At 42.0% G+C, this 17,057-nt stretch overlaps 1 protein-coding gene across 1 annotated transcript in view; it reads right to left on the reverse strand.

Annotated features, from left to right (window-relative positions):
* MAP3K5 (mitogen-activated protein kinase kinase kinase 5) overlaps positions 1–16,745 on the reverse strand; it is a 97,952-nt gene extending 81,207 nt beyond the window's left edge. Inside the window, exon 1 of the mRNA XM_058800748.1 lies at positions 15,969–16,745. Within this exon, the coding sequence (XP_058656731.1) occupies positions 15,969–16,377 (409 nt within the window). The 5' untranslated portion in view covers positions 16,378–16,745. The remainder of the gene's footprint in view (positions 1–15,968) is intronic.
* Between the last annotated feature and the right edge of the window lie 312 nt (positions 16,746–17,057).

Genomic DNA, 17,057 nt, shown 5'->3' on the forward strand with positions numbered 1-17,057 from the left:
AGACTATGGTTTGCAGAATTCAGAAATTAAAAAAAGCAACCCTCCATCAAGCTAGACACATGTCACTAACACAGCACATGGCACGATAATTTTCTTCTACTGCAACAATTCACAAAAGACAGAGCTGGAATCAATGTCCTGCTTTGCAAAGCACTCCACAGTACAGATTTGGGCAATCTTGCCCTGTAACACAAAAGCCTCAAATACTTATAAAAATGTAAAGGACCCTGTTAGAAGGTAACAAGGACGAGGAGTTTATCTCCAGCAGAAAGAAGCAAAGTTGCAGCCTTGTCTACAGTTGCAGACATACAAGTTACAAGATTACAGTATTGTTGCCAAGTACAAGAAAGGGCAGAAGGGCTGTCCTTCGGAAAACTTCATCTCTCACCAGTTCCCAAGGACAGCAATTACACAAGTCTAGGATAAAAGTTCAGACAGACACAGATCCATCCAGCCTGCTTTATTTAGCTTAAGCTCATCTCCCTTTTGCACAGACCAAGCCTGAAATTAATTTCACAATTTGAGCTGTGATTTTTTGCTTTAGCTTACTGGAACACAGATCACAGAATTTCCCTCGCCTTTCAAGACTGTCAGAGTAACAGTGAAAGTATCAATAAAGAAAGGGGAGACAAAACTATTCTTATTAAGGAGGCCAAAACCTCCCACATTAGTTTTCTACCAAAATAATCACACGTGTGCACAAGTAGTAACTTGGTATTTTAGTTACTGGAAAAATCACACTCAAAATTCCTGAGAAGCAACTACTAATTTGCAAATTAATACAGCAAATATGACTGCTCACACCACCACCATCTGCCTCTAAGGCAGCACAGACTGCCCAGCCTCACGAGTATCAGCACTATTGCATCCCCCAACAGAAAACGGATATGACTCATCTGAGTTAAATTCTTTAACGCTTGACATGATTGCTGCTAATTGTTGCAAAACGAGATTAAACAGATCTGATAAGAGTTTGGCTTTGTCAATGGTAACTCCAGGTGGCCTGTGATAGCTATGATTCCGTTCTCATTCAATTCAGTTTTACAGCAAAAAGAACAGCCTTGGATTATTGTGGCTTGTCACTCTATTAATACAAGATGCTCAAACATTACTTCCAAAGGCAGCCCATCTCTGCATATGATTCAAGTACCAAAACCAACTTTTATATGGCTATGGCACTAATTTAGAATTACTGCAGTACAATTTAATATCCAACCACTGCGTAAGAGTGTTTCAAATCTCAGATTTTATGTTAACCATCATGGAGGTTCTTGTCTTCTTAACAGAAATGAGTCGTATCTAAATCACCAGTGATCATAACAGCAGTGCATCTGATCTAGCCAGCAGCTCACAAACTCAGGAAAGCTGAGTTCTTCTCCTCACCTTTAGCTACAGTCTACTGCCAAACCTCAGGCAAGCCATTTACTCTCCATCCTTTTGGTTTCATCCTCCTTAAAAGGATGAGATGGCTATCTGTTCCCTGCATAAAGTGCTTTAGCCCCTATGGATGAAATCCTTAAGTACATTACCCATGAAGGGGAACGGCCAGCACCAGAGCTGGCAGAAGCAAGATAAAAGACTTCAAGATAAAGCACTTGGAGCATTGTAAAAAATGAATTTAATTCTGAAGTATTTATATATGGACATTCACCAAGCTAGGACAATGCTGAACTCCAGGTACAGAAAAAAAAGTATATACTGTATCAGCAGCAGAAGCAGAATTAGCACTGCAAAGAGGTTTTAAGTGTCTTGCATTGCATCTTATTTTTGAGTAAGAACAAGGACTACAAAACAGAAACACAAGCAAACATTTTACTTGAGAAAATAGTCTACAAATGAATCCATTACCTGTATTTTTTAAATCACAGTAGACAGCAAAACCTTATGCTAGCTAGCCCACAACTGAACCAAGGAAAAGATACTAGAAGAACTTTACGAATTCATCAATTCCAAGTGCCTAAATCAGTGGAGCAAAAGAAAGTTTGATGACTGGCATAGGTTAATTAAGCCAAAGTGGCAAGAATTACCATTTGCATATGAAACGGGTGATTTGCCTTATCTAATCTAATCTATTTTTTTCTGTACTCCATGTACAGGTAAAAATGTTTTCATTCCAAGTGACTTCTGGATTCAGTTAGTGTTCCAAGTGTTCTAGTACCAATTAACTAAAACAACTCAGTATACATAATCTCACTGCAATATTCAACAACGTCTTCAGCCTCCATTCAACCTGCAGTGCTGAAATGGTAAAGATAACAGTAATTTATGCTAAAAACAGAATTCTTTTTTTTTCCTACAGCAATATTGATGTGAACAAGAAAGCTACACAGATGTAAATCTGAATAACTTCCATCTAAACAGATATTCAGCTTTATACAAACGAAATAACCCATACAACTGGTAGGAAACCTGTTGCTCAGTTTGCTACCAGGAAACTGGTAGCTCAGTTTGCATTTGTATCATATAAACATTTAAATTCTCATGCTTCAGGCTCTTTATTTTCTATAGAAGAGAAAAATAAATATTTAGGATGAAGAAACACTTGAGACACTGAAGAAAAAAGGGTGACAACAGCCACCACCTACTCACACATTCAATTTTTAGCAGAGTAACGACTTTTTACAGAGATTGTTCCAAAAATACCTGGATATAAAGGCCAGCAAATTAAACCACAAACTCTAGGAAACAAGTTTACCAGCATAGACCGAGTAATTTACAACAGCATAAGCCAAAAATTAAGCTCCTGAAATTTAATTTGTTTCTTTTGCAGTCAGCCTTCTTCATTTGCCACACTGAAGGCTTTTCAATATAACTACAGGGCAGTTACATTTAAGCAGAACTTAATAACTGAAAATATTACATTTTTTATTAAAAAAAAAAACTGAGATGTGTTCTCTGAGTTATCAGTTTTTGACTACAAAAATCAAATGTATTAAGATGGAAAGTGAATTTTTTTACATCATATTCAGTCATGACATTTCGTACATTTACTGCAGAAACAAACTGATGATCTACGCTGGAAAAGATGCACGAATGTTATGCTTGCAATCCAGTTCTATATGGTGGATCTGAAAGATTCTTATTCAACCAAGAGCATGTATTAGCAGGTTATTTGCTGAGTGACCATTGAGGCCTGAGACTTGCAATAGCTGCACGCTGCCCTTCATTCAATTTAAGGGCCTCAAGAAAGACTGTGAATTTGGAAGCTAAGGTAGCTGCTGGAACTGTGCATTCACAAATGCGGTATCTTTAACCCATCTTCCTGAACAGATAGGGCACTGCAACTGCACTTCCTCAGCTCTAAACCAAAGCTTCAAAGAAGCACACTCGTTACACCTAAACTAGGAAACCAGTATAGCCATGGTCACCAATTAAACATGTCCCAGGTCCCACCTCTGCATCAGGACTGAGTGGCTTGGAACAGTTTACATCAGTCTTAAATTCTCCCAGCCTCCTAGCTCCCTTCAGACAGGTCACTGCTACTGAGGCTCTACTCATTGGCACAGCCCAAAAGCATGCCAGAAGTGATAACAGCTTAACAGTAAAGGCTGCTGGACTCTGCTATCCATGTGTAGAAGCCTAGAAGATAAGGGGACTAATGTGTGTGTCTCCAAACACCAATAGCTGGATACCTGTGGAGCCAACCAAGGATTGTTGTGAGAAAGAACAGGATGTGCCTGGAGAAGGGGGCCATATAGAGGTAGGGCAGCACTTTTCCGGGACAAGCATCCTTGTTCTGGCTCCTGGAGATAAGCACAACACGGTGCAGCGTGTGAATCAGGTCAAGAAGTGGGCATGGACTATAGGGGGGACCAAGACCACCAAAGATCTCCAAAGCCCTCTGACCCATTTCCAGAAAGGTCTAAAAGAATGGACTGAGTATGATAAGTAATTTGCATAGAAAGTGAGACACTCATCTACAGGGCAAGAAAACATCTATAAAAAGGTACCCCCACAAAGCCCAAGTGCATGTGCATCCCAGGACCTCGGCCATGCACCATCTGGATAAACACTGGAGCCAGGACTGCTGATCTCTCTTCCTTTTTTGCTCTTTCACCCTCTTTAACCCATCTTTCTCTCTTCCTTTTCACTCCGCCCCTTTATTCAAAACCCCCTACTGTTGCTTATACTGGGAAACAATGGGCTAAAATACCAATTTTCATGGCAAGTATATAACCTAATGAAATTTCATAAGCTTTTGCAGACCCTCTGACTTTTGTCATTCCTTTCGACCATGAGTACCTATGGATCTTGGGTGCTCTCCTTAAGAGTGGGACACCACACCACAAATACTCATTTGCTAGCAAAGATGTAGTCAAAATTTCAATTCAGGTGGCAGAATCTTTGAACTTTCAGATTATGAGAAGTCATCAAGTTTTGTTGTAATACACAGCAAAACTCAGAGAATGTGTTCAAACACTCCTGTAAACTGAAAGTATCTGAAAAACATCAGACTGAGAGCACAAACAGCTGGCACAACAGCATGAAATACATTCCTCAGCCACCCTGACCGGAAGAGGAAAGGATATGAGGCAACCCACAAGGAGACAAGATCAAGAATAACACGAAACCACACCTTTAGACAATCTCAACACAGGTGTCTGCAGTCCCGCTTTTGGTCTGTCCTCTGGAATGCATGCACAGCTCACAGAACTTACTCAACAAAAAGCTAACCAGAAGGAAGTAAAGGAGTGAGTTGGCAATCAGGCCAGCTCTGTGACCTACCTCATCATGCCATTCCCTGAACACTGAAAGCACCAGGGAGAAGTGTGTTAGACCATTTTCTTCTCCACTTAAGCTGCCGTGGGACTGCATCTCAAAGGACACAATATACTCAGCTATTCCAGCAGTTCTACTTAATGAGAGTAAGTGCACAGAAAAATGGATTTTATGATTGTCTTACCCTACTTAGCACTGCAACTAGAATGAGGCAGCACTATACTCTTAGCAGGAGAGTAATTATCTTTTCTAATATTAATATGCATATTGCAGTAACTGTCAACTGGCTTGTATTTATTTATTGGCATTAAGGTTATTTGAAAATGTGCCACGTCAACTTTCAATGTTAGAAATCTGAGACAGTACTTGACATTACTATGGCAATAGCTCTAAATCACAAAATCATAGAATGGCTTGGGTTGGAAGGGACATCAAAGTTCACCCAATTCTAACTCCCCTGCCTTGGGCAGGGTGCCACTCACTAGATGAGGTTGTTCAGGGCCATCCAAAGCAGCCTTGAACACTTCCAGGGATGGGGCATCCCCAACCTTTGGGCAATCCTTTCTAGTGCTTTGCCACCTGCTGAGTAAAGAATTTCTTCTTAACATCTGCTCTAAACCTACCCTCTTTCAGTTTGAAAACCAGTTTAACCTTTCAGTCTAAAACCATTCCCCCTTTTCCTGTCACCATCTGCCCATATAAAAAGCTCCTCTCCCTCCTTTTTATAAGCCCCCTTAAGGTACTGAAGGGCTGCAATGAGGTCTCCCTGAAGTCTTGTCCATGTTGAACAACCCCAGGTCTGTGTCTGTGAATCAATATCTTCAATTCATAATAGATAAGGAATATATAATTTCTTACAAACTGAACTAAATATTGAAGACAAGTATCTGCCAGTTTACAACCAGCCACAGCATCAGCTGAAATTCACTAAGGTTTGGTAAGGTTTGCCTACCAGGAAATTTTTCAACTAAAGCTATTATTAAAGTACTTAAACAGAGAGGATACAGAGACAAGTATCAGGTTGTCAACACAGTGATCACTCAAAGCAGAGACACTTCTGGGATGCTGCAGAACAGAGACCAAAATGCAAGCAGTTAAGCAACAAAATGGACTGGAAATTTTCCAGTTCACACCCATTTGGCAGGGCTTGCTGCAAAAGTTCTTGCTTTAGTTCAGTCCATTTTCCCAGTGCTCTTATTGCATTTTGGCCTTCTCGCATCAGCTGGAAAAGGGAGATCATGGTTTCTGGACCAGAATTAGTGGCAAGAATCCTCATTTTCTTGTTTCATTTGTGGAATGCTTTTAGAACACAGACTTTTAAGACTTTCTCCATGTACCTCAGAATTGGGAAATGCACCCAAATTAAACCATGTTTTTAAACCATGTTAAATCCACTTCACACTTAATGACCTCCACTATCTTCCGTTGTTATTAAGCCTCAATCAAATCAGCATATTTAAGTAAGTCTTTAATACAAGCTCTTGAAGTGGCTGTTAAATCCAGCCTGAGACACTTCTCTCCCACAAACAGAGCATTCTGCAATACACCCTGAGACTGGTCCAGCAAAAAGCTGCTAGCACAGCTGGGCTGGGCTCCATCACAGTCTCAGCTCTGGACAGTGCTGCCCACAGAGGCTCCAGCCTGAAAGGCTCCAGCCTGAGAGGCTTGTTCAGAACCAAGCATCCACTGTGAGTCCCCAGCTCTACCTGATGCCAAAGGGCTTCCTTCCTCATGCTGAGGGGCTGATGAAGTACTCTCTCCAGCTACAGACCTGAACTCAGCACTGCCATGGGAAGTTCAGCCTTCACTATTGGAAGCCTTCTATGGTTGTTGTGAGTCAGGGTACACACATGCTGCCCTTGGCCTGTGGCAGCAAGTAGAAGAAGGAAAAAAAACACCTCTGTTCACTCTGATGTAGGGTTAGGAAATACCATAATCCCTCAAGAACAAACCAGAACTGGGCACTGCTGCAAGACCCCAGCATTTCCTCAAAGTTAATAGCATTAGTGTCATATTATATAATAATATAGCTGTACAGCTATATTATTTTGGAAGAGCCACTTTTTTTCTGGCTTGTCCTGCAATGTCTGCCATGCTTCATATGTGCCACATTCACTATACACAGAGCTGTTACTTCTGGCTAATAAATCAGGAAAATTCCCAAAATAATAAAAACCCTGAGAGAAGTAAAAGGAAACTAGAACAACCAAGCACAGTATAAAAAAAAAAAAAAAAAAAAAAACCAAAACAAAACAAAAAAAAAAAAGTCTTTAAGAAATTCTGTTCCTCTTCTAATTAACATGCAATCATAAAAATAGTTTTGGAAATTAGAGTCATCACAGTCTTGAAATGTAAATAATATACAAATATTGAATGAGTTCATCAGGAAACTTTACCTCCCAAAATAAGTTTCAACATAATAAGCAAAAGAAAATAGTTTGTGACAGCAACTTGAATGATTTGCAAGGTCACTGAAAACCCTTGTAAGAAATTATATATTGAAGGACTTCAAGTATCAAAGGAAGTATATTTATTTTCATATGAAGTAACAGTAAAGTTCAGCTCTGCAGAAAACAAAAATTGAAACTGATCTCAGGGAAACAGAACATAAATACACAGAACTTCAGCTTTTTTTACACATGTAACAATCACTTCTTGTGAAAGTGGTCAGCGTGGTGTCACTGAGCCTTTTGCAACTGCACTTAACCCAGGAATGATGACAATGTTAGAACTGACAAAATTCCACTCCCAAGGAGATTTGGAGGGATCCTCTGTTGTTCACACCAACTGCCTGGCAAAAACCTCTCATTTCCAACTCTGATCTGGAAGACAAGGTTACATTCAAGAGGCAAATGGCTTCTCCCCTTCTCCACAGACGCCACATGTCACTTCCATTGCTGGCAAGAGCTGCAAGGAGTGAGTGAAGACTGGATGCAGCACACAACCAAAATCCTGGTTTCATTATCATGCTACATTTTTGAAAACATAACCAGTACTCAGCATGCATACACTCAGGTTAAAGTCAATCCATTTTCACTCAAATCAGCTAGAAGGTTCCTGGAGGAAGGTCAAGAAACCTTATCTGAGATATTGTACTGAAAGGCAATAATAAACCAATAAAAACCAAAATTATGGCATACTTCTAGTGTGTTTCCCTTCAGATAAATTCTTCTACAGAAAAAAAACCAGTATTGTCATGCTTTAAAAAGTATGTGTAGCTGCAAAAATCATATTGAAGGTGGAGCAGTGGAAGTGGGAGCATTTAATCTTTTGGGTGTGCCTCTATGGTGGAGTTAAATGAAGTACTTGGCTACTGTATCAAGATAACTGAATAAATTTATCCCAAGCAGGAGGGGGCCCACTTCAGAACCATAAATTAATTCCTACAGTGGTACAACTGCTCATTGACTTCTGGTATATCATTGAGTCTGCCTTGGTCACATCCAGGGCTTCCTGCGCTACAGTCAGGTGACTTGTGAACACTGCAGAATAGACTTCTGCCAGGAGTTTAACCTGCATCTTCACAGTTCAAAGACTGCAGGTCTCAGTTTATAGGTCCCTAATAAGCCTGTAATGAAACCAGCATTAAAACTGTATGTGAAGGGGAAGAAAACCAGATAAATTCTGCAAGAAGTGCAGATAACTCTTCTGTGAAGATATCACTGAAAAACTGTCTTCACCACTGAAAGCACCAGCTGCTTACTCACCCAGAGTGCACTCCCTGCAAGAGACACCCACTGACACAATCAGCAAGCAAGTCCCAGAGCAATTCATTTACTTTATTACAGTAAGGGAGAAATGCAGAGCCAATTTTTTACAGGGGTGTCTAGCTCTTAAATCAAAACACACATTTCTTGTGGGATTTGAAAGAGCACTGATTCCCACTGGCTTCAAATGATTCAGACTGTGGGAAATCTTTAAGCCCCATGCTGCATCCAAACTCATCCAAATGTTTATTAATAAAGGCAGACACGATTTAGAAGAGAATTCAACTCTGGCATGCTGTTGTTAATAGTTGATCAGCAGCTTTTCATAACTGAAATATTATATCTGCATCACTCTAGGCATAAATTTGGTCTCAGAGGAAAAAAGTAATATAAACCAAAAAAGCAGGCTGTGCTGGTATGTCAAGCTCAGCCTGAGGTTCATGTTCTCTTGGAACACAAACAATTACAAACTTCTTACAGAAATCTACCCACCAGTAATTACCAGAAAATCCCCCAATTGTCAAAACAGATTCTTCTGTCATCTGTCACACACACACATGTTCTGGGGTATGAGATGACTTTGCTGACTGCACAGATGTTTATCTCATTCTAAAAACTGCTGCACTTTGAGTGTGTCTGTTCTGCTGAGTATCAACCCCCAGGGAAGCCAGACCGAAAAAGCAGGAGCAGACTACTGTGGACAGCGGATGTTTGGGGACAAACTAAAGCAGGGAGCCCACAATAACAGATGTGAATCCCAGCAATAACTTTCATTTTATTAAACACAGACTTGCAAAATCCCTGTCACTATAGAGCCACTGAAGTTTTATAATTCCTTTGGGTATAACTTACAAATAAACTTGCAGGTTACCTATGCACGCAAGTACAACAATTCCAAATACAGACTGTCCCAAAGGTACTGAGGAGACAGAGAAACAAATTTTAAATTATCAGCACCACAGAATACACTCAAAACTCAGCTGTTCTAAACAGAGACAAAAGAAAAACTGCCATAAAACTGAAGTTTTCCCTTGTTTAACTTAATTCTTTTTAAGACATACCAAACAGTGAAATTTACTGAGGACAATGTTGCTAAAACATGTATACAAGGTCTTTTCTAATTTTCACTTGAACCTTTAGGCTTTAACACAGCTTGTTTCAGCTGTTGTCACTTGCTACATTTACAGCTTTTTGCATTGTGCTTCTTTACTTTGGAAAGCTACTAAAAAGAGAAGCCAAATTATTATCATGACTGCAGCAAATTCAAGAGTAATTTCTTTATGACACATCCTCTTCAGACCTACAGAAATGCAAACTGCAGAAAAATCAGTCACAAGCTTTCTTCTGCATTACTCAAAAAGCATTCATCTAGTTCCAGTCAGCATTTTCTCCAATGGGGAATAAACTTAGATGATGTCTGCTCATACAGATGCCTCATGAGTTTTACATCTTTAAAGTATTTTAAGGGCCCTAATAATTTCGTAACCTGCTTTCCTCCCACCACTTCAAATACCATGAAGTATTTCTAACTAACTTCTAGTAACTTCCAGTAACTTCTAAATAATCCAACAAAAGCCTTCACATGGAATCTCTAGTCAGCTGTCTCACTGATAATACTTGAGTAAATAAACCCATCAGGAGCATACCCTTAATGTTATTTATGTATTTATGCACACCCAAGGCACATGCTGCATAAGCCTCTCAGCTGTGGGAGAGGCCTGAGGAAGTTCCTTCTGCACAGCAGAGCTACAAATTGCTGTGACAGGCCAGTGACAGGGTCTGAAAGAGAACTCAGGTCTCACAGCCCACATACATGGAGTGGGTGTATCTGCTGTGCTCCTCCTGCTTCAGACAGAAACTAGGGGAATATTGGTTTTCCAGTCACCTATTGACAAGCAGCCTGATGAGAGTCGTGCAATACAGCACCAATATGGGAATTTGGTTATAAAAATGTACAGCTGGTCCAGCAATGGAAATATTTGTGAATATGTTGTTTCAAATCCCATAATTTCTTCATAAATTCAGAAGTTCTCCACTAGCACTATGAACACACAAATTTTGTATCAGGATTACAGACTTTTTTCCAGACTCATATTTTTGGTTGTAGATGTAGATGACATTCAGGTGCTTTGGAATTAAATACTCTTCTGTGTTGAAGATATGCCATGCATTTAGTTTGTTTCTAATGCTGCTTTCTAAGAGAATCTGGACTCAATATGCAGAATCAAAAGGATCTTTAAAACCCATCCCACCTAAACATTACAATATGTGCTTTGCATTCTGACACAAAGATTCTGTACTCATAATATTTTGCATCCCTGGTGTGATTATGGTCATACTCTCAAGGCAGCCATCAGCTCAAGTCTGCATACCATTATTAACTTGGCATCTCTTGCTCCAACTCATCACTTGCATCATTGCTGCTGAAACACAGAATTTTCCAACATGGTTTCCACCGACAATGGGACTAAGCTTCTTTTTATTTTTTTAGTAGTTGTCCTGGACTCTGAAATTGGACAAGAATATTGCATCACCTGCTACACTAATAAGAGCTATCACTTGATTCTCCAGTCATGATGCTTTAGAAACAGTAGTGGGGTTACAGCAGCACCTGGGGAATGATGGAGAAGGGGGGCAGGGTGTCAAAAAGAAGTAAAATAAGATATGAATGTAAGTGCTGCATAATCACAGAAAGTATGTGCAGTATTTCAAGTGTCTAACAAAACTCTGTCAGTGAAATGAAAAAATATGAAACGGGAGGCACCAAGAAAAAGGTGGTGAAAACACCTACTTGTTCTGAGAGATAATGTGGAATAGAACAAAAGTTCTGATTACTGTCTCTGCTAGTGACTTTTTTGCTCCTACAAACAGCTAAAATGGTAGAATACATTCTGCTTTTTACCACAGAAAATATTTACATCAACCTCTAGAATCGAGAACATTAGTTTTGAATAGAATATGACCCTCTTTGGGTTTAAGAGGGAAGTCTGTGTTAGGGTGCCACAATAACAAACTTCAGGAAACTTCTATAAAGGCATAAATCCCACTCGAAAAAAAATAGCATTCTAGAATTTATCATATTTAGAGGAAGAAACCACAAGAATGCTGTTGAGCCCTGGTATTGCTTTACTACATTTCTGTGCGCCTGTAAATGTTTCTAAATGCACAATCCGCAAATGTTCTGTAGAATCTGCAGAAACAACTTAGGTGTAGAACATCTTTGAAGTAATGTTCACCTTCACACAGTGACTGTACTCGTTCCTGAACTTTTTGTCATTTTTTATATCAATTCCCAAGAATGTTGCACACTATGTTTCTAAGCCCAGTAAGCCAACATGCCAATCTCAAGCTCAAGCCTGCATGATTTCTGAAAGCAATAATGCTGAATTCCATAAATAAAGATAAGATATTAGACCTATTTTATCATCTCTTATTTGATGAACTGTATTTTAGTTGATCATTGCTGTTCTGAAGAATTATCTCAATAGACTCACACAACAGTGTTAGTAGAAAATGCTATCTATCCTAAGGACCATTGATGGATGAAACTTGAGCATAAGAAGCTAATGAAATTGAAATTCCCCATTATAAGACAAGGTTAAAGTTAGAAAGAGAGTTTTATATGAAAAGCACATCAGGCAAGCTGTTTATCTTGAGAACCGACCTAAAACCAGTGATTGCAAAGATTAGAAAACTCATATCCTCCTCAGTAACTGTATGATCCCATATTTCACCAGTCCCTCTGAGACCGTATCTAAAAGTCAGAATGCACAATGTTTTGCATCTAGCAAACTACCATACACATCCCTGTCTGATTCTAAAAACATTTGTGAAGAAATTACCTTGACTTAGAGCATCTCCCTCCCATGAAGAGCTGACTTCATTCAGACTACTGAATTCATGAGACCTTTTTTCCTTTTTCCATACTTTTACCTATTTTGCTCTACTCAAACACTCTGTTCAGCTAGTCCTTGAGTCACTTATGTAATACAAAGTGACTATGTAAAGATCTCCTCAGAAAAAAAATAATTCTAATTTCAATTACCAAAACCAAGAATGCTTACCTAAGCCAAACAATCTCTAAGTACTTTACATCCATTTATGGCTGTTTCCAAAAGAAACTGAGCAATTAAAGAAAAACCAACAGGATATGCAGATCTAGTAATTAAAATTTAGAGGAAATATCATTTAATTACAAATACCAAGAGCTTCAGTGACTTTTAAAATACCATGACAATCTACTGCACTGTAGAATAGTGTCTCAGATACATTTTGACATATCTTTAATTGCTCAACTCTTACAATGTTCCTGAAGTGTTTAGAAATTAAATTTAGAATTTAGGAGATACCTCTAATTCACCTGCACCAGCTTAAAATTACTGGAGACAAAAAAAAAAAAGAAAAAAGCAACCAAACTCTAGCCATCCTCTTTACAAAGGAAAAGAGCTCTTAAGACAGCTGATTAAATCCATATACATACAGCAGTTTCCAGGACTCATTTGACATTTGCTTTTTAAGAAACAATTTTTATTTTTTTTGCTGAAATCAAGTGGAATTTAAGCCATGCAATCAAAAATGCTAGACTAGGCTCACTTAATATTTGGTGCATGCATGGTTCAATTATACATAGCTGACACCTACTCACTAAATATGCACTGCTAATTATGTCTCAGCACTTAAGGGCCATAGTTGACTGAAGCTGGCAGGAGATTATTAGTAGGCTAATCTACATTTAGAGCGGATGATGAGTATTTTCATCTAAGATATTTTAGTTAATACTCCTTCAAGTCCTTTCTGAAGCAGTGAAAGGCATGAAGCAAACATCCATCAGAAACCACCAAGACGTCAGACTGTGTTATACAAAGCAAAAAATGTGACATTAAAAAGGGGAGCCATAATGATGTACAGGTAGGTTGTACTGTAGGTCTGTCCTCGTAAATCACAGTTAATTTACATGCATTACAGGAGTTGAAAGGTTTAATGTTTTGTTTTGTTTCATATAAACACAGTTACAAGCTTGATTTTCCAAAACTTCATGAAATCACATCATTCCTTACTCTTGCAACTTAGCTGACCTTTAGCATGGATCCAGGAGGACTTCATACCCTGAATATGACCACTCAACTATCACGTAATTTGAAAGCACTTTCACTGCTGAAATTTTACTTCATATTTACTCATGCTGTGCTATTTTAATACACTTTTTTTTTTTAATAACATACTGTGCAGATATTCATAATTATTATTACCAACGTCACCTTTGATCACGGAAAGCACACAGCAAAAGAGGACAAGAAGGGTAAGAGAGAAGGAGTTGAGGTCACTTACAAATGCTCTCTCCTCCGACCATGTGAAAGCAGGTGAAAAAAAAATCTGTGCAAAAGCTACACCCTCCAAGGCTGTTTCAGTTTTGTTTCCTATGCTGTTCCCCATTTGCATTCTTCTACTACACAGCTTCTACTCTTTAATGCTGTTCCAAATCTGAGAGAGATTTTCTCACTATTCTAAAGCTACTGGAGAACAATTAATTCCTAAAAATAGAAAGAGTGTAGAAATTGCAGCAGAGATAAAAAAAAAACAAGTATGAAAATCCACAGATCCCTCTAGACCTAAGATCAGCAGCATAACACAGTTTTTCAGATTGCAGCTGGTTTATCAGTGGTCAGCTCAGATGATTCAGAGTATATGTGGAGCAAACTTCTACATCTAGCTCTCTTCAGTCCAGGCACTGGAGGTGATCAACTCTCCTAGTTCTTTACATGTTTATGGACTTCACTATTAAAGCAGAATGCCAAAGTACTTTTTCTGGTTTGCAACAGTTCCATCAAATTCCAGCCAAACAGGACAAAAGATAAAGTAGTGTTTTCACATTTACAGTTTGATGAAAAGCCATTGAAATAAGCGAATTATATTACATAAGCATGCAGTTATGTAGCACTGTAAGCCAGCCGCCTACTGCCAGAATTAAAAGGGGCCCACTTCAAGTCAAATCTCCCATCACAAGAAAAGCGTCCATGAACTATCAAGACCCCGCCTACTGAACAGCTCGGAGTCAAAAAATTAACCAATGTCAGAGGCACAAAAACATCACAGATAATTCAACTTCTTGAGCCTCACTATGCAACAGCTTCCACAACAGTACCATGAGACTCTCAGGTTTCACCTGCCCTGGAATGAAGAGATGTCAGGGTGCTTGAAATCTCTCTGAGCTGAATGCAGAGAATATAAAGGCTATAATGAAACTCTATGGCCTTCCTATTTCCACCTATGAGGACAGCTCCTCTGACTTCTGAGAATTGTTACTTTTAAGGAAATGGCTCTGCATAGGGCAAAAGGAATAAGCTGTAAGTGCATGCTTAAGAATCGCCCACCTCACTGGACTGAAAGCAGCAGTCCATGAGGCAAAGTTTGCAAAGTTTCAAAGAGGTGACAGGCATACGCATGAAGAGTTTTTGTGAGAAATGGTTACAATACTGCCAGGAGGTTTTTGTTTGTTTTTCTTTCCCTTTTTCTTCACCCCTCCCCAGGAAAAGAGGAAACTACAGTATCTGACAAAAAACTTGTTAAATGCTTCTTTTTAGCATGTATTTCATATACACCAAAGTTGCTTCACACAATAAGCTTAAAATTGCAAGCCAGGTCAATTGCCTGCTTCTGATTTTTTTTTAAGCAAAAAGTAATTAATTCAGTACTATAACCTTAGGTGTATGAAGTCTTTGAAAATCTAGCAAGCAGGGGTATTTTTTATTCTACATTCACACCACACATCTGTCGGTAAGATAAGTAGATACGGAAAAGTTTTAGTTATTACTTTTACAAACGGGGCCATGTAAATCATAACACAGAGCCTCAGGCCACCTTCAAATAAAGGTGCTGTCATTTTATTGCCATGGAGCTGGCAAACTGGAGTGAGAGGATGCAGCCTGGGTACTCTTGCCAACTAACCCGACCGGCGTGTGAAGCTTTTTGTTCAAACGCATCCATCATATGTATTATGATGCATTATATGAAATCAATATCAAAAGCACAAACTTTCAACCACAAACACATGGAGCTTCCCAGATGCCGCGTCAGCATTGAGAAATTGTCCCTACGCGTCTGGTGTCAAATCTGCTTTTCAAAGCTCCCACGGCCTCGCAGCTCCTGTCTGTTTCAGCCCGCACTCATCGTACTAGTACAAATTTGCATCCTTGCACTCTGTTAGGAAACCGAGAGAAAGCAGCCAGGGAGCGTTTAGCCCGCCGCTAGCAGCCACCAGCACTGATTCACAGTACGCTTGCTGACCTAAGAGTTTCTTCTTCATTAGCGCGGCGGACAAGAGCGGGTTCTGGCACACTTTTGTCACCCCACGTACCCTCTGTGACCACCCCGGGGGTGTCGCTGCAGCCGGGGGCCGCGGGGCACCGGGGCTCGGCCCCCGGAGGAGATAGCGGCCGGAGCTGCTCCCGCCGCCCCGCGGTGAACCCGGGGCGGTGACGGGAGCCCCGGCCGAGCCTGTCCCGCGGCGGCGATGGCCAGCCCCGGCCGGGCAGCCCTTCTCACCTGCGTTGTAGAAGCGGTCCAGCACCGCCGTCTCGCCGAAGTCCAGCTTGCCGAAGTGCAGGGTCTCCAGCGCGGCCCCCACCGCCTCGCACGCCTCCCGCAGGCTCTGCAGGGCGCCGCTCTCCGCCGCCAGCAGCGGCCCCTGGCTCGCCTCGTTGATCACGTAGGTGACCGCGGTCCGCCGGCCGCCACCCTTGGCCCGCGCCGCGGTGCTCGGGCAGGCGGCGGGGGCGGCGGCGTCCTCAGCCCAGAGAGCGGCGGGCGGCGGCGCAGCCAAGTCGGGCGGGAGGCTGCGGGCGCCCGTGTCGGCCCCGGGCGCTCTCCTGCCCAGCACCTCCTCGCAGGGCGTCCCGCCGCCGGGCGGGCCGGGCACCGGCAGGCTGACGGTCCCCTCGCTGCTGTCGTTCATTCCGGCGGTGAAAGAGCAGCCCCGGGCTCTGTTGCGCTGGCCGGGGTTAGGCGGATGCCATACTGCGCCGCCCGCCCCGGAGCGGTCCCGCTGAGCTGCTGGAGGGGAGAGACGACCGGGCTGAAGCGAGGGATTCCCACTCGGGCGCTAGCGAAGGTTGCCGGAGACAGGGAGACAAGCACAGCCTCCCTCCGTGCCCGCCACCGGCACCATGACGCGCCGCTCCCTTCTCCTCCGCACCTGCAGGGACTACCCGGCGCGCCGACCCCCGGCAGCCCGGCCTCCTTCTCCTGCCGCCCCCGACACCTCGCTCTTGCTCCGGCCGCTTCTCTCCTTGGACGAAATTCCTCGGCCGCCAGGAGAAACCACTTGTGGGATCGCTCTCCGGCGCCCCAGCTCCAGCCGAGCGACAGCTGCGGAGCCACTGGCAGCGCGGGCTGGGGCGGCCCCAGCAACGGGCACCTCCTCCGGCCCCGCCTCCGGCACAAATAACCTTTCCGCCCCCGTGCTCCGCGTTCCGGCCGCGTCCCGAGTGGAAGCTCTCGAGGAAGTGGAGTCACGTCGTGTTCCTCACGGGCTCGTCAGCCTGGAAGCACGCCGCTCCCCTTGGGAAGTCCCGGCTCGGCCCCCCCGCCCCGCTCCTCGGGGCGCCCCGGGAGGGGACGGAGTGCCGCCTGTTG

This window comes from Ammospiza caudacuta, chromosome 3 (genome assembly GCF_027887145.1).
Source record: "Ammospiza caudacuta isolate bAmmCau1 chromosome 3, bAmmCau1.pri, whole genome shotgun sequence".
NCBI lineage: Eukaryota > Metazoa > Chordata > Aves > Passeriformes > Passerellidae > Ammospiza > Ammospiza caudacuta.